Genomic DNA, 22,166 nt, shown 5'->3' with positions numbered 1-22,166 from the left:
ATGCTTAATATTTGAACAAGATAGTCACTAAAATCTGCACTGAAAATTTTTAGTGAAGTGTTATGTAAACTCTTCTTGACTAGAAATTTATCTAGAGCTGTTTGGCAAGTTTCTGTTACTCATGTAGCAGAATTTACTTCTGCCTTTAAAGTATAGGGTGTTACAAGCTTCAAAAGGGTCTCTCCATTTCCACTATTTGTGAGGAAATCAATATTGAAGTCACCACAGATCATCAACTCACAATCCATTTTATTTACTTGATTTAGCAATGACTCCATTTTGTTTAAGAAAAGTTCAAAATTTCCAGATGGTGATGGGTAAACTGTAGTGATAATCACACTGAACTGAATAAGTTTTATAGCTGCAATTTCATAATCCTTTTTGACATTTGTTCTAGATAAGTCAGGTAGGGTAATTAAATCTACATTTTCCTTGGTGTAAACTGCCACCCCACTGTGCTTACTGTTTTTCCTGCAGTAGTAAGAAGCCAAAATGAATTTATTTTCATATTATGGATTAATTCTGGGTTAAGCCAGTTCTCAGAGATGCATAACACTGAGATATCTTTAAGTTCACCTGTTAACAGTACATTAATTTCATCGATCTTATTACGCAGGGATTGCACATTATGGTGACAAATTTTTAGATCAGGCGTATTAACAATTTGATAATTGGGAGTTATATTTATAGCATCACTTACCTTTAGTTTAAATTTAGGATCATCAGTAGTTGATTCGAATTCTGGAATATTTACTTCATCTCCTTTTGTGAAGGAATTTTGGAAAATCTTTTGTAGCAACTCTGCTTTAGTGGCACTGTGTGTTATCAGGCAGTGAAGGTATTGATTGCATTTTCCTGCAGGTGTACTTTACATATGACCAGAATCTCTTTGGGTTTTCTGCCAGATTTAGAGACAGAATTCCATTGTGGAAACTGTTAAAAGCATCTCACATTGAAGTTCACACTAAAGTTTGAGCTTTTGTAAAATTCGCCAATCTTTGGGATTATGCATTGTTTTAAATTTGGCTTTTTTTATTGCTTCTGCAACAGTGTTCTGACCTGTTTAGTGTGCCGTGGGGGATCAGCACCATCTCTTATTAATTTATTAGGTATATGTCTCTTGGTTACCATCAATACTATTTCATTTAATTTAAACCACATCTGGCTTGTGCTTACACAGTAAGATTGGAAGGAGTGGAGACTATTTCTTAGGAAGATGTCAAAGCAAATTTTTATCTGCTTTCTTAAACAGACATATTTTGTGTTTATTTTTGGTAGGTTTGAAAGTCATGGTATTCAGTCTATGTACAACAAACTTTTGGTTCTTGATTTCCTAAAAGCATTTGACACATTTCCATACCTATGTTTATTATCAAAAGATTGACCATATGGGGTATTAAGTGAAATTTGTGACTGAATTGAGGACTTTTTGCTAGGGAGGACAGAGCATATTATCTTGGATGGAGAGTCACCGTCAGATATAGAAGTAACTTCAGGTGCGCATTCGGCATGTGTGTTGGGACCCTTGCTGTTCATGTTGTATATTAATGGCCTTGTTGACAGTAGTAATAGTAACCTCAGACTTTTTGTGGATGATGCAGTTATCTATAATGAAGTAATGTTTGAAAGAAACTGCAAAACATTTAGTCAGATCTTGATAAGATTTTGAAGTGGTGTAAAGATTGGCAACTTGCTGCAAATGTTCATAAATCTAAAACTGTGCACTTCACAAAATGAAAATAACTTAGTATCCTTTGACTACAATATCAATGAGCCTCAGCTGGAATCAACCAACTCACACAAATACCTGGGTATGGCACTTTGTAGGGAAATAAAATGAAATGATCGCATAGGCTCAGTTGTAGGTAAAGCAAGTGGTAAACTTTGGTTTACTGGTAGAATACTGGGCAAATGCAATCAATCTACAATGGAGATTGTTTACAGATCACTTTTGTGACCTGTTCTAGAATATTGCTCAAGCGCATGGACCCGTACCAAATAGGACTAATAGAGGATATGGAATATGTACAGAGAAGGGCAGCACAAATAGTCACAGGTGATGCTGAAGAAACTGAACTGGCAGACTCTTGAAGATAGATGTAAACTATCCTAAGAAAGTCTACTAACAAAGTTTCAAGAACCTGTTCTAAATGATGATTCCAGGAATATACTACAAAACCCTACACATTGCTCACATAGGGATCATGGGGATAAGATTAGAATAATTGCAGCAAGCACACAGGCATTCAAACAATCATTCTTCCCACACTCTGTAATTGAATGGAAAGGGAAGAAACCCTAGTTACTGGTACAATGGGGCATACCCCTTACCATGCACTCCACAGTGGTTTGCAGAGTAGAGATGTAAGTGTAGGAGTAGGTGTAGGTTTAGGTGTATCATGTTTGCTGTGATTGGAGCTCAGTGTGGTTTTCCTGGTGTTTTAGGTCTCACTGTTGTTGGAACTGCAGGATCATCTGAAGGACTTGAACTGGTGAAAAAAGTGGGAGCTGATCATGTGTTCAATCACAGGTAAATATTTATGTGCAAGAAAAACTAGGTTTTATTTGGCATGTTGTGCTTACTGCAGTATTTTAGAAAACAGTTGTCAAGTACGATACTATCGCCCGCCCGGTTAGCCGTGTGGTCTAACGCACTGCTTTCTGGGTGGGAAGGCATGCCAGTCCCCGGCATGAATCCACCCAGTGGATTAGTGTTGAGGTCTGGTGTGCTGGCCAGTCTGTGGATGGTTTTTAAGGCGTTTTTCCGTCTGCCTTGGCGAATGCGGGCTGGTTCCCCTTATTCCGCCTCAGTTACACTATGTTGGCAATTGCTGCACAAACACTGTCTCCACATACAAGCACAACACCATTACTCTACCACACAAACATTTGGGGTTACACTCATCTGGTGTGAGACGTTTCCAGGGAGAGGGGGTCCACTGGGGACCGAACTGCACAATAACACTGGGTTCAGTGTGGGGTGAGTGGACTGCTGTAGCCTCTTGTGGGGTTGTGAACTACTGAGGGCTACGGTGGGGACGAAGCCTCTCTGTCATTTCTTTGTCCCTAGTTCAATACAATACAATGATACTATTGCAGATATCATGTTAAACACACTCATATATGAATTATACATAACCTGTGTTGGATAATTGTAGGTTATTATTATTGTTACTTAATTTTGCACAAAATTTTTGGTGGTGTTGAGCATAGTTTTGTGCATAAATATGCACAATACTGGACTCTGTATAAAAGAAAATCAGATGTAAAAACAAAGAATATTTTTGATGGAAGATTGTAACATAAACAATTTCTGTCCTTCAGAAATTTATAAAATTTCTTCACCGGACCAAAAATATGGAATAGTAAAATGATACTGCAAATTTTCAGATGGTCAGGGATAGTAAAACATGGTTGAAGAAACATTCAGAGGGTACAAGAAATATGGGGAAGCAGGGGAACAGAGGGATTGTTCTGATTTCTGATGCAAAATTTGCCCAGCTGAGGCCGCTGACTTTCATGTCACTGGTGAGGTACTAACTTCACTATCTCAAAGTAATGTTGGTTTTGTGTGTGGGTTGTTCTGTGGCCTGTGTTGCCCTTCTTACTTCCCTAGAAAATACTGAATAAATGCTTCACTCTTCCACTGCTGACTCATCTGTAGGAAAGTAAGAGCAGGCATAAAAATGTTCCATTGCAACAACATTGGCTGTAAAACTTGCAACGTACCTTACCAACATTTTCCAACAAATGGGTTTTTAAACATTCTGGGGGTAATTTGAAGCAAACAAGTCGAAAAATAAATATTAGTAATGCAGTGATATGTTCCAAACGTTTTCTCCAGAACTGCATGTAGGATTGGAAAAGTGTTAGAAAGGAGATACTGAAGAAGGAGACAAAAGAAACCATCTTGCAGCAAATTTGATCTATGTGGGAGATAAGATCCACATTAATTTCTTAATTATATTGAGGGAAAAGACACTGTGAAATACTTTTGTAGTTTTCAGCTGTATTTTTTAACATATTGTGCATGTTATGTAAAAAATGAACATGAAGTTTTGGTATTTATTACTAACAATACATTACACTGAATACTTAAGCAAGTGCTGAAAGCGGTTTATCTTTATCTGTAAATCATCGTAGAAAGAGGACATTATTTTAGTATGAGCTCAAGAGACAGCTAGTGACAACAAGGAAGAAATATGAGGAAATATGAGAATAATTTTTTAAGCAATAACTTTTGTTATAGCACAATAAATATTTTATAGGAAATGAAAATATTAACATTAATTTATTTTTCTACATAGTCACCTTTAATGTGTAAACACTTTTTCATTTGTGGCACCAGCTGTTGGATAATGTCATCACAAAACTCTGCCACCAGTCCATTTAACCATTCAGTTACAGTTGTCTTCAGTGCCATCATTCTCCAGTCATCATCCAACAACAAATTCTGTAAGAAAGATTGGGCATCCTAGATTAGGACTATAAGCTGGATAATCCAATAATTACCACCAAAAATTGTCCATTTGTGCCTTTGTACTTGCTGCAACATGAGGCTGAGCATTGTCAAGAAGCAGAATGATGTCCTTTGAGAACAGGCCCACTGGTGATTTTGAATGTCATGTATAAGCTGTAATAAAGTTTCATGTTACCTCTTAGGATTTATTGTCACTGTTCTTGGCAAGAAGTCTATCAAAAGAACAATGTTTTTGGTCCCTGAAAACTGCATCAATGATTTTCCATGTTGTGCTTGTTTGAATTTTCTTAGTTTCATTGGAGAAATTGGATGATGCCACTCGGATTCTCATTTAGTCTCTAGAGTATAGTAGGCAATCCATGTCTTATCACCAGTCACAATGTGATTCAAGAACTCATCGCCATCCATGCCATAGTAATCCAAAAATGAAAAATAATGTGCAAAACACTTTGTACGGTGTTCATCCATCAACATTGTTGTGACCTGTATTGCACACATTTTTTTGTATTGATGTTGGTCTGCAACAATTGCACAAATTACTCATCTTGAGGGAAATGTTTATGAAGTATGCCAATAGCGAAGTGCCTCTTTTTACAAATCTTCTCTCCAGCTTTTCCAATTACTTTTTACAGGTGACAGTAGGCTGTCCAGATTGAACCTCATTATGAACGTTCTGCCTTCCTTCATCGAACAGACTGTACCACTTATACACATTTTCACTATTCATCACATATTCCCCATACACTGAAACAATTTGTCAATAAATTTTAGCAGAAAGGACCTTTTCTACATTTAAAAATCAAATGTTTGAATGCACCACTCACACAGTGGGATTATTAATTGATATGGCATCAAGCAATGCAGCACAACTAAACAACCAACTCAGACATAGAGTTGAAACATATAGGCAAAGTACTGGGGACTGGCCAAGAATGGCTGACCTTAAACTGGCATTACCTGACACTGTGTGAACACTATGCACAGTCAGTTCTTACACCCCTTGTAATCATGTACAGCTATGTCTGGCTTAGTGACTCAATGACAGATTAGAAATCCAAATGTCTCGGCTTCATTCCACAGTCAATCCTTGGATTTTTTCTGTCACTTATTCTGCCTTTCACTTCAGGCAATGAACAGTTGATGCGGTACACCACTGTTCACAGTCTGCATAAAATTGTAGGACTCCCTATAAGTGGCTGGGTATGTCATTTCAGGTTTAAGGGTAGGGCTACAGTATACCACCCCAATAGGATTGCACTGCAGTGTTAAAACCAATTTTCAGGTTGAGGTCAGCCTGCCTTACTTATGAATGAAATAAATACTGAAGTACCCTGAACCAATAATTATTTTAAATGAAAAATGTGGATAACTATTTGGGGGGTGTAAAGCTAGTTGTGTAACTTTCTGTTGTTCTCTCTCTTACTATGCAGTAATTTCAAATTGACTAATAACAACTATAGTTACTCAAAACTTCAATTATTAAGCTGTACTCAACCTGAAGGTTGGTTTGAACACCACAGTGCTTTACTAGGCACAATCCTCTTGGAGCTGGTATGCCCTTGCCTTACTCTGTTCTTTGAACTGGCTTGCTCGGGCAGTTCAAAGAGGACCTGATGTTTAATGTGAACTCCAAACCATGGTGCAATTTGGCCTGTATTGGAGCTAAAGAACATAGATGCCTGTAATTGGTGGAGGTGGGGATGGAGGAACTGTGTCTGGCTCTGGCTGATAGCAAAGACCAAGAGAGCACTAAGGTCCACAGCACGGTTCTCCTTCATCCTCCCAGTGAGATAACAGGGCACCGCGAAAGTGGCACCACTTCAGCTGGGAGTGGCCTAAGATCTACATTTCTATGAGCTTTGATTTGGAAGTGACAACAGATCCAAATTCCAAAGTAATCATGATTATGAGGTGTAGGTGGCCCATAATTTTTTCAGATACCCTGACTGACATTTATATTAAAAAGAATTTCTTTTGAATCAAAATGAAATGAACAAATTTCTTTCAATCTGAATTGACTGAATGAATGAAAGACTGTGAGCATTAGAGTGATACAATAACCAAATGCTAATTACAGTTGCTCAAGGCACCATTTTATATTCATACAAGTATGTAATTGTAAAACTTTATTGTTTTGAAATGATTTCATTTTAAATCCAGAGTGTACAGTAAATGAACACAATGTGCATCTGCCAGCTTTGCTAGTAATCACACAATGTTAAAATTAGCAACAGCGCCTTAAATTTGATTTCTTTCTTGAAAATGGGGCAAAGTTTTAGAAATGAGCCACTCTTAATATTTTCATGTTCATTGAACTGCTGAGAGTGTCACTCTGAAGCACTGAAAATTTCTCAGCTGAGTCTTTAGCCAACATGCATGAGTGAAAGGTTACATGTCACTGAGTAAAATATTGTGATGCTCATGATTGGGATGTCATTCTAAATTAGTGTTCAGCTTATTTGTTTCACAAGCAGGGTTCTCTTTTTGTTATGGTTTGTAGTTATTTTATCTCATTTTGGTAGAGGCAAGAATTTGCGAATGACTCTTTGACCTTCTTGGTTGATCTGTTGTGAAAAATTAAGAGAAAATGGAATCAATTTATCAGGAAATTAAGACTTGAATTGTGGATCATCTGGTTTCATTTCTTGTTACAGGACAGATGGGTACCTGGAAGATGCGGTAAAGACTGTTGGAAAGTTTGACATAATATTTGAAAATCTTTCTAATGTGAATCTGGGAGCAGATCTGACAGTTATGAACAAGAATGCATCTATAGCGGTAAGGCAATATAAAATTTGCTGTGTACAGTTACCTGATACAGTTGACATACATATTGAGCACCATGAAATATATATTTAAAGACTATAAACTGAAACTAAATAATATTTTGTGTGTGTTTTGTAACACATTTTATGGACTGACTGTAAGAAGTCTTGGGAAATGTAAATGAGGATGACTGAATTGGTCCCTCTCATTTGTAAGTACAATATTCTAATGCTGCAGGTACCAAATGAGGTGTCTTAGTCTTTTGCAGTGGAATACACTTCTTCATATACAACCAACCAAGGTAGCTCAGTGGTTAGCACACTGGACTCACATTTGGGAGGATGTTTGTCAAATTCAAAATTACTCCTTGTTTAGGTTTCCCGTGATTTCTCTAATTTTCTTAAGGCAAATGCTGAGATGATTCCTTTGAAAGAGCATGGCCGATTTCCTTCCCCATCCTTCCCTAATCTGAGCTGGTGCTCTATCTTCATTGCCAATGGGACATTAAAACATTAATCTTTCCACCTCTTTTCATATAATGCTAGATAAATTTTAGCAGGAATGTATAGAAGCAAATTTATTCAGTCATTTATTCACCATCACATTCTATTGACTCCACCAAGAAGGAGGACCTTCAGGTATGTGCACGGAGTCAGGGTATACATTGACAAAACACCAGGAAAGTGTAGAAACTTAATCCATACTCTGTATTAACAATAGACTAATTTGACCTTAATGATACAAAGAATATTGTAGATTTACTCTTAGCGCTACCATTGGTAGCCAAAATATTGACATCATTTTCCAAAATTTTCGAGCAGGTGATTTATTCCAGGATAGTATCTCACATTTGGGTGTCAGAAGGGTTGCTCTACTGAGAATGCCATTTACATGTTCATTCGCCAGATTTTTACAAGCATTAGATAATAAAATAGTGCTGGTTGCTATTTTCTGTGTTCTACCTAAGTCATTTGACTGTGTGAATCACAGTATTCTCCTAGATAAGTTGAAGTTTTGTGGGACTGGTAGTACAGTCAACCAATGGATAATGTCATATCTAACCAAAAGAATGCAGAAAGTTGTACTTAATAATTCAACCAATATAGTTTGGGGACATAATTCTGACTGTGAAGGAATCACATATGGAGTTCCCCAAGTTCCACCTGTAAAGGGTAGACAGCTGTTTATAACCACACATGTTTATGCTTGAATTGTTAACTGCTTGTAATTTCAGAGGCTCGCTTGAGTCATTCATAAACAAGCTTGGGACCGGCAGGGTACTGACTTTTGAACTTCTGTCTATCAAGAACTTGAGGTCTGCGAGTCTATCAGCCACTTGTAATCAGTGCAATATTAGCTTAATCTTTCAGGATGTCATAGAGTGGCAAAAAGGAATAGTGTAAAGCATGCTTCCGAGGGCCTTACCTAGGATGTGCATGTTGCTGCCTAGTTCTTCATTCATTTATGATGCTGTTTGTGAGAGCCACAGCCCGTGGCAACTACAGTAGGCTGCCCCTGCCATTAGGGAATCCAAAAAGTTTTGTGCATGTTGTAGCTCATGGACAGAAGCACCTGTGGTACCAGCAAAAATCATCGGTGTGAGTCTGGTTCTGTTTGGTGTGTGACTGTGCTGCTGGTGGAAATTCACCATTTGTAGCCAACTTTTCCTTTGTGGCTTGCAGCTGTCTGATCCCCTCAGCAATGCCTAGTTTATGCCTGTAACTTGTGGCTGCACAGCTTAACATTGATTCTTCTAACCTCTCTGATGAGTCACCGTTGCAGAGGTAACCGATGAGGTTGCTACGGATGCTACAACTGTTGACTGCAGGGTAGCTAAAGTTCTGTCAGCTATTTGCAGTAGCTTGTCAAGAGGCTGTCCTTCCTACATGATCAACACCAGCTGAACTTGATGAGGAAGCTGTTGTCACCAGACATGTAGTAATAATTCAGTAGATATTATGCTTCCATCGACTATACTGAAGTGTCTCCAAAATTCCGATGGAAATCTGTCCCCACGTTTCTCCTGGTACATCATCTGGAGAAGTCACTGCTCAGGTAATTTCTTGCAGTAAGCGATCAATGATGTTTTAAGTGTGATGTATAATTGTTGGAGCAGCGGACATAGGATCGCACCGGAGACTATTGCTGTCGCCCTTTGATCCAGCTTGCTAATTGCAAGAGTGAATTTTTCACAGTCTTCAGTTATGCACTGTTGCTTGAAAATATTATCTAGTATCAGAAACTGTATGTCTGGTTGCATAGGTGTGAATGGAGGTGCTCTTTAGTGCAGCGTGGTTGATCCATATTTAGTGTATCTGCTGCACAATATTATTGCTGCTAGAGCTGTTCTTGTTTTTCCAGGATCACCAGTTGTGTAGAAAACAAGTTAAGCCCACATATAAAGTTACATAAGATGTTTTATTTTTCCAACTCAAAAGAGAATACTCAATAGAACCTGAGTCAAACTTTCTAATGTTCCCTACACTTGCACGGAGTAAACATAGCACACATCACTGGTTAATTCCCATTCCCACATAGTATAAGAAATGCCTATCACTCTTCATGTTCATTTAATCTTAATTGCAGATATCTGATGATGACAGTAACTGCAATGGCCTAATAAATAAAAAGATTTAATAAGTGATCTAAGTGCTTTTATTCACAATACAGATGCACAGAAATGACAGTGTGTGTATTGAAGGAAGACACATGCTTAACAACTATACTTTTGTCTTCATTACATTGTTAGTATTAAATAACATGAGACAAGTATTCCTGTGTGTCTCTTCCCCAGCCACCTGTTTTTAATACAAAGTGGGAAGACTTCCCTTCAAGTCATTAGCAGAGTCTTTCTGTAATGCCTGAGACTCCATATCCACATACATACTCTGCAAGCAGAGGGTACCTTGTACCACTGTTGTTCATTCCCTTTCCTGTTTCACTTGCAAGTGAAGTAAAGGAAAAGAGTCTGTCTGTGTGCTTCTGTATGAACCCTAATTTTTCTTATATGTGAGGGCTGATGTACCGTATCAAGCAGCAAATTGCTTAACTTTTTTTTACTGGCAGAACAATTAAGTCTGCTGAGTGCTCTGGCTCTTAGGGATATTGATGCACCATCATAATCTCCTGTTCCCTTCAAGTCTGCAGCACCTTGCTGAAGTTGTAGGTTATACAAGGGGTCATGCATCATTTTTTTTATGAAAGTTTGTCTCAAATTTTAAATACTCTTTACTATATATTCCTTGGAGCCAAAGGAGCTTGGATCATTTCAGAACAGGCACACAGCATGACTGACATAAATTATTCAATGAACTGCTAGTAAATTCCTAAGAGTTCCCATGTTTCTACAATTTCTCATGTGATGCCATAATGTGGCTGATCTGCCACTCAAACTGCTGTTCCACCTATCATGGCCATTACATGAATTGTTGCTGTTGGACTCCCAATCCAACTGTCCAGCTGCTTGTGCCTGGTTGCCTGTTCTCACATTGCCTCTACTCCCTGGACTCTGACATCACAACTTGATATCAGAAAATGTCTCATTGGCACAATGTAATTTTTAAAATATTGTTATTGTGATTCTACAATGGCATGCTGTTGTGTGTCAAATGTATCTTACATTTATGTGTCTATGAACTAATTAAATTTCCTGTTCTGTTACCTCTTGCTATACTCCTCCAAGCTCAGTGTTGCAACTGTTTTGCTCCTCCAGAATAGTGGCCCTTGTGCATGTTTCTAGCTTTAAAAATATACCATCTCTGAATGGAGATGGTTCACACCAAAATCTTTCAAATTACATCTTGTCTTTGTGGTCCTTATGTGAGATGTCTGTTGGGGGCTTTAGGACCATTCCGTAAACTGTGACAAATGCCAGGTCTCTAAACTTCCTTGATAGAATTTTGTGAAAAAAATGTTTTCATCACCCCAGAAATCCTCATTTGAGTTCACAGAGCAGTTTTGTATTTTGATCGAATCTACTGGTAACAAATATAGCAGCACACTTCTGAATTGCTTTGATGTCTTCCTTTAATCTGATACGGTATGGATCCCAGATGCTCAAACAGTACCCAAGAATGGATTGTACGAGTGTTCTTATATGGTCTCCTTTAAAGAGGGGATGTAATTTCCTAGAATTCTCCCAGTAAACTGAAGTCAACAATTTGCCTTCACTACAGTGGACCTTATGGTTTACTCACTATTCAGTGTTAGGTTTGGATATTCAATTGATGTGGCTGTGCCAAACAGCACACCACTAATACTGTATTCAAAAATTACAGAAATGTTTTTCCTACAAGTCTTCAGTAATGTACATTTTCCCACATTGAGAGTAAGATAGAAATAGCAAAATAGATATTTTCAAACCATCCTGTATTCCTCTACAGTCAGTCAAAGATGACACTTTCTCATACACTATTACCCTCTTTAGCAAACAGTCAGAGGTTTGTTGTTCGCACTATCTCTTTTTAATGAGCCTTCTGGAAATGAGGCTGTGGTGTATGTGGCACATAGACAGAGAAAGCAGGAAGAATACAAACAGCAAAGTTAGAGTCCATGGGATACAGGCATATGTTTATAAGCTTGTCAGAACTTTGTTTGAAGAGAGAGAGAGAGAGATACTGCTGCATTTAATGTGATGCTCCCTGCTGTTCTCCACAGGCTCTAGGCTGGTAATGACACATCAGTAAATTACACCAATAGTTTAGAGTGCTGGTTTTTCTGACATAGACTGCATCCTAGCATAAATACAAACATGTATAGAGAAAGGATGCACCACACCATTATATAAATATATTTCCACAGAAAGCATGTGAAATGATTAGATATGACAATATTCACTCTTAATTCTTTCATTGAGGATAAAATTTTTGACAGGTGCTTTGTGCTCACTAAATTCGAAACTCAAAAACAAAATAGAGGAAATTTGTCACAGACATAATTTAACTTTTTTTTTTCTGTTTTCCATCTTTCCCTTAGTTGCTTTAAATTCATGGAGGTATGTACAGTTTATGTAACTCATTGAAGGCAGTTTGATTATTGCCATACATGTTTTGCTTCTTTTATTTGGGAAGCATCATCTGTGCGATTCCCAGCTCTGTTAACTCATGTGTGGTCCTGGAGATGTCTCATTAGTTTCTGTACTCCAGCTGGCCAATTTCTGGCATTCTTTCACCCACATTTGTCACACTGCATATATCACTTGCACTTTCCACTTTGTGATCAACATATATGCGGTGTGACAAATGTTGGTGAAAGCACCAGAAATTGGCCAGCTGGTGTATGGAAACTAATGAATAGATCTCTAGGACCACACACATGAGTTAACAGAGCTGGAAATTGTCACTGATGATGCTCCCAAAAAAAAAAAAAAAAAAAAAAAAAAATGCATATGGCAATAAACAAACTGGCTTTAATTAGTTGCATAGACAGTACATACCTCCACGGACATAATTTAAGTTTAGCTATAAACAAAATGATAATTGTAAGGGAAGAACATAGATCCAAAACACTATTCTTGTCAAATGTGAGGTGTATTTCATGCAGGAGAGTGATGTTCAAGGTCACTTTAACATACACAGGTGCTCCTGTAAGTACTTGTAATCCATTAAATGTAAACACATACATAATGTATGCTAGCCTCAAGCTGCTGCAAATTGGTTCCAATGATCTAATAATAGACAATGAAGATATTTGTGTCATGAATGTAAATTATAAAATATTAGTCTAAATAAGTTCACTGGGAATGTCCAGGCCTTATATTCCTGCCAGAACAGGAGACAGTGTGTTCAGTTTTCTGAGTTAGTGAATAGTATAAGCTCAATAAGAGAGCTAGATGTTATGTATTGTGCACTGTGTCATTAAAGCTGCTATTAGTCACCGTTTGCAACAAAACTGAGAAGGCTCACTCCTCCAGAATTAAAAATGTCCCATCCAAGATAAACATTGCCCAACAAAGGAGACCATTTCTGTAAAAAAGAAGAAGGTCGCACATCAAATTCCTCTTCCAAACATGATGCAACTGAAGCACAGTCAGGTATTTTATTACAAGAAATATTGATGCTGTTTGATGTCACAGAAGTTGAAGAAATCCAAATGAATTGTCATCTGTCATAGGGAACTAATGTTCATTTGATATAACCTAAAATATTTGTAAAACAACTAAGACGTGATTGTCAACTTCCTAATTGTGGATCTGTGCTTCCTTTTTCCCATTACTGACATATTTACATATGGTATTTCTATTGTTAGTTGGTTACCATACCTATTTTTTCCGTAGCTAATGTGTTGAGGCTGCTATGGCTAAATTGTAAGATAGATGCTTAAATAGCTGCAAACCACTGAATTGATGTGATATCCTAATCTACATCTACCTCTACATTTATACTCTGCAGACCACAGCGAAGTGAATGACAGAGGATACTTATCAATTGCACTGTCGTCCCCTGCTAAGCCCATATCTAATACTGTTAAAATACTGTAGAGCATGTATGAGATGAATTACCAATCATCTATTTTTATTTCCTACTGCTCCTTCCTGTAAAAAATCAACAAAACAATCTTGTGTCACTCTTCATTGTGGTATCTGCTTTTTCCAATCTGCCCCAAAATTGTTTTAACTAAAATGCGGAATGGGGGACAATTGCACAGGAAAACTGAAGAGTAATTTAGATTAAAGCATGTTGAGATTGTGCACGAAATTCCTATGAAAAGCAGCACAACTTTATATTTAGTATCATAGGGATACACAAATTTTCAGGAAAAGTCTGAGACTGTTTGATTGTTAAATACCATTGAACTCAAAAATATGCAACAGATGATCAATCATTCATCTCATAAGTGTACTGCAGCAATCTGATGGGAAGTGTTGTTCGAAACTGTTGATAACAAGGAACATTAAATGATTTTAATGTAATGTCTTATTTTATCAATTTACTAATTAATAGCTGTTTCACAGTCTATATTTACATCTGTACTCTGAAAGCCATTGTAAAGTGCATGGCAGAGGGTACTTATCATTGTACCACATATTAGGATTTCTTCCTGTTCCAATCAGTATGGAGCATGGGAAAATCAAATGCTTAAATGCCTCCATACATACTGTAATTCATACAGTCTTGTCTTTGTTGTCCCTATTTGTAGATTATTCACTTAGTATTGGTTCTTGAAACATTGTAAGTTGATTTTGAGGGATGGTTGGTATTTATCTTCAGGTGTTGGACAAATCAGGTTTTTCAGAACTTGTGTGATGCTCTCCCATTTGTCAAACAAAGCTGTTATCATCCATGCTACCCTTCCCTGTGTAAGTTCAAAATTCTCTTTTTGTGCTGTTTGGAATGGTCCCACGCACTTGAGCAATGTGCTAAGATGAAAAGCACAATTGTTTTGTAAGCAGTCTCCTTTATAGACTGACTGCATTTTCACAGTATCCTACCAGTGACTGAAGTTTGGCTCCTGCTTACATAAACTGAGCCTGTGTGATCATCCCATTTCATATCCATACACATTGTTACACACAATATAGCGGAGATGCTGAGTCACAGATAGGCACAACAAAAAGACTGTCACAATATAAGCTTTTGGCCCGCCCCCAAGGGCTTTGACAAAAATAGACAAAAAACACATACACAAAACTCAGACACACATGACTGCAACCTCTGGAGGGAGAGAAGTAAAAAGACTGGGTGCATTGGTGGAATGAGGGCTGTGTATTGTTGGAATGGTAACATGGAAATGGGTGGATGGTTGAGAAAAGTGACTAACAAAGGTTGAGGCCAGGAGGGATATGTGAATGTAGGATATATTTCAGGGATATTGTTACATTCCATCCTGTATTTTCCATTGTTTGATCATTGTTACACACAGGTATGAGTTGACTGAATCCAATTGTGACTAAATTGATGCTGTGACGTTCTCAATTGTACATTTTGTACATTTAAAACAAGTTGCCTATATTTGCAGTACTTTGAAAGCTTATCAAGATCTGAAAGATTTGTGCAGCTTTTTTCAGACTGCTTTATTGTAGGTAACTACATCATTAAGTCTTAAGTTACTAGTAGTATTGCCTTTCAGGTCACTGATATACAACATGAACAGCAAGGATCCCACTACATTCCCCCGTGGCACACCTGAAGTTACTTCTACTTCTGTACATGATACGCCATGCAAGATAACATGCTGTCTTGTTCCTACCAAGCTATCATCAATCCAGTCAAAAATTTTGTTTCATAACACATATGAATGACTTATGTTAATAAATTTTGGTCCAGTAACAACTTGAATGGAAGTTAAGAAACACTGGCACTTAGGCTTCCCTTGATAAAAATGTGAGTTCAGCTCACACAACTGATGTTTGCTGAATCCATACTGGCTGGGATAGAGTTCATTCTGTTGAAGGGACTTCATTATGTTTGTGCTCTGACCATCCTGAACTAAAGAAGCATGTAAAATTAATCTGTAACGGTTATTAGAGTAACAGTATGGATGTGAAGGAAAAATTTTAAAGTTTGCACAGGAGAAACTAAATGGCAGTGGCGTTGTGTGGTGTGCTGTGGTGTGTCAAGTCAGTAAGATTAGTCAAAATGTATAAGGCTTCCTGTAGTTATTGATGAATTTGGTTCAAGGGATCATGACTAGGAGAATCAGGCTCTTATCATGGTTCAGCTATAAGTCAGATTTTCTGTGCCTTCTGCAGCTAACTCCAAGAAAAGCACTGGACAGTTCCTATAGTAATACCAGATCTGATGCCATGCACATTTGCTGCCAAAGCTGATTTTCTGCTGTGTCTCTGGTCAGGTCTTTGTCATGTGACAGCTTATTGTGGAACTCCTCCTTGGCCAATGCTGGAGCTGTGTGGCTCGAACACTTTAGTTATTCTTTTGGTACAGGTATTAATATTAGATAATTAATCATGTTGGGAGATGCTTCCTGTTGTGTCATTACCATTGATACTACTGCATCTGGCATCTGGCAACAGTTGGCAGCATATCAAGACATTTCGACGGATGGTGATAGAGGATGCGCATGACAACGCCACAGCCAATGATGTGCACCCTCTGAGTGTGCCTACACTGGCTGCTGACAAGAGTGACCTCTGCAAACTGGATGCAGGAAAGCCGCACAGCAGCCTGGGCCAGTTCTCCATAAGCAAGTGAGCAGACTGTGCAGTGTCATGGCATTCCTACTCTGTTGTCAGGTGTTGACATTTATTGCTGTGTACATCAGACTATGTTTATGATCTCCAGTTTGATAAAACTGGCACAAATGTGTGTTTACAGACTATGTGTGCTGGTTAATTATTTACTCCTGTCCAGATCTTATAGTGGTAGTTTGTTGCTCTTGTAGTCCTGGACACAAGTCTTCCTATGTTGATATCCACTGAGGGGTACAGTACAATCAGTGAAAATTTAGACCTCATACCAAGTGAAATGTATTAAGCTCTGAAAGAAGAAACACATCATGATTTATAAATGTAAAACAAAGGTGATTTACTTACCTAGGGAAAAAAACAGTAATGGTGGAGCATAGAAAAAGCCAGAAGTAGAATTGCTGAAACAAAATATGCTATTAATAAAAGTAACAACATCGAACATGTTTCATTTATGGTATTTGATGGCTGTAACATCTGAGCGGTATTGGATGGCTGTAACATCTGAGCTGTAAGAAGGGAGAAAAAAGGCTGAAACATGTGAGTGTCTTAGTAAAGTAATACAGAAATATGCCAATGATAAACGAACTAGAGGCAGACCACAACTGAGGTATGTAAATCAAGTCATGAAAGATGTTCATGCTGTACCAATTACACTGCTGCCATCCAGTCCATTCATTGAAGGCCAAAGGAAAGAATTACTTTTGTCTCAAAAAGGACCTCAGAGCAATTTCAGCAATGTTAACTGTTGAACAGAGCAAATTTGAAGTGTTGTCTTGTATTTTATTCTAAATATATATAGAATAATTTTATTCGGGTGTGTTCACTAACCTGCTACAATACCACTGTCAAATAAATAATGGGTATAAATAATGGAAGGAGTAGAAATACTTACTAGTTGGCAGTTGTGCCACATAAAATGCTGTGCAGAAGTTACAGCAGATTTAGTATATAATATGACTGTTTTCACAGGTGGGCTTGCCTGTGATAGGATAGGACAAACCTGTGATGGGTCTGGAGTAGGCTGTGCTGGGTGGGTATGATGGACAGAATTTTGTTAGCCATAACATTTTCATTACACTGGACTTGAGCATTTCTGAACATTGACTTACTTGACTTAATTCCTTTTACTCCAATGTGGAGCATATGGCACATTTTAGAGCTCTCCATCTGGCCCTGTGTGTTGCCATCTTCTTGATGTTACTCCAAGAGTGACCAACGGCTGTCACCTCAGCTTCAACAGTCCTGCGCCAGGTCAACCTCAGTCTGCCTCTCCTCCTTGCAGGTTCCATTCTATAGCCTGCTTTGGAATATGTTGCAGGCCTCTTCTCAGGGTGTGTCCAATCCATCTTCATTTCCATTCTTTTACGGTTATCTCGGCTTCCCATTGTTGGGTGCATTGCCATAGTTCTCGGTTTGAGATAACATTTGGCCAGCATACTCCCAGTATCATCCTCATACATTTATCATTGAAGGTTTGTGCTCTTGTTTTAATTTGTGCTGTCACCTTCCACGTCTCACACCCATAAAAGAGAACAGACTTTACATTTGAGTAAGAGATTTTAAGCTTTACCTTCAACAATATTTCACAAGATGTCCAAACTGGATGCAGCTGGGCAAAGGCCCCTTTTGCCATTTTGATCCCACTTGTGATGTCTTCTGTCACACCTCTCCATTTTTGGAAACAATACTTCCCAGATAACAAAAGCTCTCCACCTGCTCAGTCTCCTCTTCTTTCATGGCTAGTGCATTCTTGTTCTTTCTGTTCATCCTAAGCTCTTTAGTCTTAGCCTTGTTTATTTTTAATCCAACTCTCTGAGCTTCTGTTTCCTATTCCCTAAGCTTCTCTCTCATATCCTTGAAAGTGTGGGACAGAAGGCAGATGTCATCTGCAAAGTCCAGGTCCTCCAGGTGATCATATAGGGTCCACTGTATACCTCTCCTTTTCTCTCAGGTTACCTTCTACATGACACCATCTAATGTCAGCAAAATAGCAGTGGTGAAAGCAAACAACCCTGCCTTACTCCAGAATTTAAAATGAATGGTTCTCAGAGATTTTCATCGTGTTTCACATGGCAAGTATATTCTTTGTACATCCTCTTCACGATACTGATGATCTTTGGTGGTACTCTCTGACTCTGCATTGTTTTCCAGATGGCTTCATGCTGCACTCTATCAAAGGCTTTTTCATAGTCAACAAAAGCCAGATACGAAGGAGACCAGTATTCCATGGATTGCTCAATAATGATCCTCAGGATGTTGATTTGGTCTGTGCATGATCTGCTTTCTCTGAAACCAGCCTGTTATTTCCTGAGCTTACTATCCATGGGCACTCTGAGATGGTTTAAAACAACCACTGACAAAAGTTTGATGCTACGCCAGTTATTGCACTTTGTCAGGCCTCCTTTCTTGGGCAACTTGATAAGGATTCTCTTTCTCCAATCTTCATCGCCCCTTTCTGCTGCCTCTTGAGCCCTTTCTGCAAGCTGTTCTAACTGATTTCTTCTGTCAGATCTAGCGCTTCTCTTCACTTGCCGATGAACTTAATTGTACCTTGCCCTAAGGCATTGTTTTTCTTCATCATCCTGACACTGGTTGATCAAGGCATTTATTTCTCTTCTTTCTTCAATCTTCTGTCATATATTATCAGATATCCACAACATTTTCATTACCCTGGAGATGAGCATTTCTGGACATTGCTTGACTGATATCACTCTGTGTCACTGCAAAATCACTGAGTTCATCTCCATTGACTCCAACCCCACTGACACCATCCATTTCATCTCAAAGAATTTAACTCAGTTGATGTATAGCAAACTACATGAGTGATTTTTTTTCTGTTGCTTGCCAGTTACAGAGATACCATTCTCAAGATACCAGTTTCCATTTCTGCTTGATCAAAAGGAAAATTCACTTGAGTAACTATAAAATCAAGAGACAGAATGGCTGACTTGTACTTAACTTCAGGACTTAAAGTTCATATTACTATTTAAAGTATGAGACTGTCCTAGCTTTTGAAACTATCAGTTCCTTCCTTGGGAAAGAAGGAGGGAGCAATAGGCTGCGGAAGATTATAAAGCAAGGGCATTTCACTCAGACCCCTGGATGAGAGCGACCCACGTGCTGTGAGGATGAGGACCTGGTCATCCTTTCTGTCTCAAAATTTTTGTTTTTGTTTCTGCTGTTCTTTTTATGAGTTGAACGGTGTGACATTAATGTTATTTTCTCTGACCAAAGTATTAATTCAGAACTACTTGCAGATTGTGGGATGTCGAGGAACAGTTGAAATAAATCCGAGGCTTATAATGCAAGCAGAGGCAACAGTGCATGGTGTCTTCCTCTACAACTCAACTTCAGTAAGTTTTAAATGATGCGAATTTTTAAAATAAGTACAGTTTTTAAATATTGGCACTGCAGCACAGTGGTCAATGATCCACACGTGCACTGAGTATCTGCTTATAGTGATTACCCACAGATGCAATAATGGTAGCATCCATGTGTGTTTATGTTTATTTGCTCTTATTTAAAATGCCTTTGTTAACTAAAAATCCAACAACTTCTGAGTTACATGTAGTGATTTATTTTATGCGCTAAATAGATGAGAAAGTAATCAAATTCATCAACACTAGTGGAACTCATAGAGAGAACACTATGGCAAAGTAATCATAAAAAAATGGCTTAGAGCATTTAGAAATGGGTGTACTGACATTCATGATGAAACACAAAGTCAGTGACTACTTGTTATCACTGAAGATTTGGTGTAGAAAGCTGATGTAAAAGTTCTAGAAAATTGATACTTTCATTTAACACTTTGATTTAATCATTATCAAATGCGTTTCTTCAAGTTACAAGAAGTGTTCTCTAAAAAATTCTTACTTAATGCATAAACTATTTGAGATTGTGCCCACAGCATTTGTGATTGGTTGTCAAATTGGGCAGCAGTTTTTTTAATGGGGAAGTCAGAAGTTGGTTGTTCATTATTATCAGTGCCTTGCTGTTGAAAGAAATCATGTTGAAAAGCAGATTAGATTTATAGGTTTTCATAAAGTAAAAAACTATATGTGACTGTAGGCTTTCCTGGCATAAACTGATGATGAAGCTTTCTCGGGTTTCCAGCTGGAGACCCAAGAAACCTTCATCAACAAGTAATAAAACTGTTTTAAAAACAAACTTGTGTTTCTTTAATATAAATAATAGTGTTCACTTAAAGAAAAACACACTGAATTCTACAAATTTCTTCTCTTTCTCTTGTATGTATGCGATTTTTGTGTGAAAATACTTACATCTGATAACCACAGTGTTTTTTTCCCCCCCCCCCCCCCCCCCCCCCACTGACAGGAGGAGAGGCAGGCTGCTATTGACAATCTCTTGGAGGGAATTGCCAAAGGCTGGGTCAACCCTGTCGTGGCTAAGGAGTACAAGTTTGAGGAAGCTCCTCAAGCTCATCACGACATCATCCATACCAAGGGAGCAACAGGCAGGCTTGTGTTAACTCCCTGAGGATGCATTTAGAGGGCTGGGCATAAAACACACCCACTAATATCCTTCTGTTGTTCGGTTCTGTGTTTCTATAAGTGGAAATCTGGGTTTGGGGGTCAACTGCCAGCAGCTGTATTTTTAAATGTTGATTATGGTTCATTAGTGCTCATCTGATGTTACTTTAATTTCATGAGGTGGATTGATACTTTGTTATTTCATAGCAGGAACAATAACACATACTTACCAGGAGTTACAACAATGTGCAGAGTGAATGTTTAGTGAACAGAGGGACATCATTTGATTTGAAAATGAAACTGAGATTATTTACATGATGGAGGTACAATAAATGCAGTGGAAAAGGAACAGCTTACCAATGGACTGTGGAAATGAGTTATGGATCAAGTTGTTGGATGATTTAGTGTAGTGGAGTTTAGTTGTAACAAGCTAGAGCTCATGTAATATGGTGTGTCCTGAAGTGAAATATGTCTATGGAGTCAGTGTCCTTCAAGTAATCTTTTGTTTTGTTCAGACGTACAATCATAAACAAATGGAATTATGACACATATAATTGCAACTTAACTGAAATTGTACATGAAATTATGATACATGCAGTTGAAATGAACTGAAATTGTTATTTTGTTGTTAAATTGCATTTTACATAGATTATTTTTGATAAATAACATAAAATGTGTAATTTGAACACAAGCAAAAGATAGAGCAAAACAAAGGAAATTAATTGTTGACTAAATCTAACAAGTGAAATAATATCTTCATGAATAATTTCTAACAAATGGACTACATTCTGTAGCACTTGTTAAACAAGTTCTTCCATGGTTCCACATACTAATTTGCACATAAGACAGGAATGTAGATAGAAATTCCTCCTCAGTGTTGACAAAAGCAAAAATGTGATGCTGTGTGGACAGAAATTATAGTGGTGGTAGGAGTAACGGCTTTTATTGTAGTGGTAGCTCGTAAAGTGTAACGAAATCAAGGAAATCTTGCTCTGAGTGTTTTGTTGTCACTGTGTGTGCCATTACCCACAGCACATAGCTGCATGGTTTGATTGCCACAAATGTGGGCTTGTGGTCAATGTATTAGCAAACTGTCTTTGGAGGCAACTAAACATTGATTGGTAATATAGGGTAACCAGTATCTTCACCAGTAGCAACTAACATTTTTGGTTTTGGTGCCTTTAGCAGTTTTGAATTTCAAATACCAGATTTAGTTAACACAATATACATTATTCCATTCAGTGATCTGGACACTCCATGTAAGGCATGATCTGCTTTATTTGAA

General features: G+C 38.0%; 1 protein-coding gene across 1 annotated transcript in view; it reads left to right on the top strand.

The window, feature by feature from the left end:
- The window catches only part of LOC124794772 (quinone oxidoreductase-like), an 85,669-nt gene extending 64,174 nt beyond the window's left edge, over positions 1-21,495 (top strand). Inside the window, exons 4-7 of the mRNA XM_047258398.1 lie at positions 2,446-2,530; positions 7,135-7,258; positions 19,649-19,744; positions 20,727-21,495. Coding sequence (XP_047114354.1) covers positions 2,446-2,530; positions 7,135-7,258; positions 19,649-19,744; positions 20,727-20,888 — 467 coding nt within the window. The 3' untranslated portion in view covers positions 20,889-21,495. The remainder of the gene's footprint in view (positions 1-2,445; positions 2,531-7,134; positions 7,259-19,648; positions 19,745-20,726) is intronic.
- The last annotated feature ends 671 nt before the right edge of the window (positions 21,496-22,166 follow it).

Source organism: Schistocerca piceifrons, chromosome 4 (genome assembly GCF_021461385.2).
Source record: "Schistocerca piceifrons isolate TAMUIC-IGC-003096 chromosome 4, iqSchPice1.1, whole genome shotgun sequence".
Lineage (NCBI taxonomy): Eukaryota > Metazoa > Arthropoda > Insecta > Orthoptera > Acrididae > Schistocerca > Schistocerca piceifrons.
The sequence above is the reverse complement of the archived record's forward strand: the minus strand, read 5'-3'. Positions and strand labels throughout refer to the sequence as shown.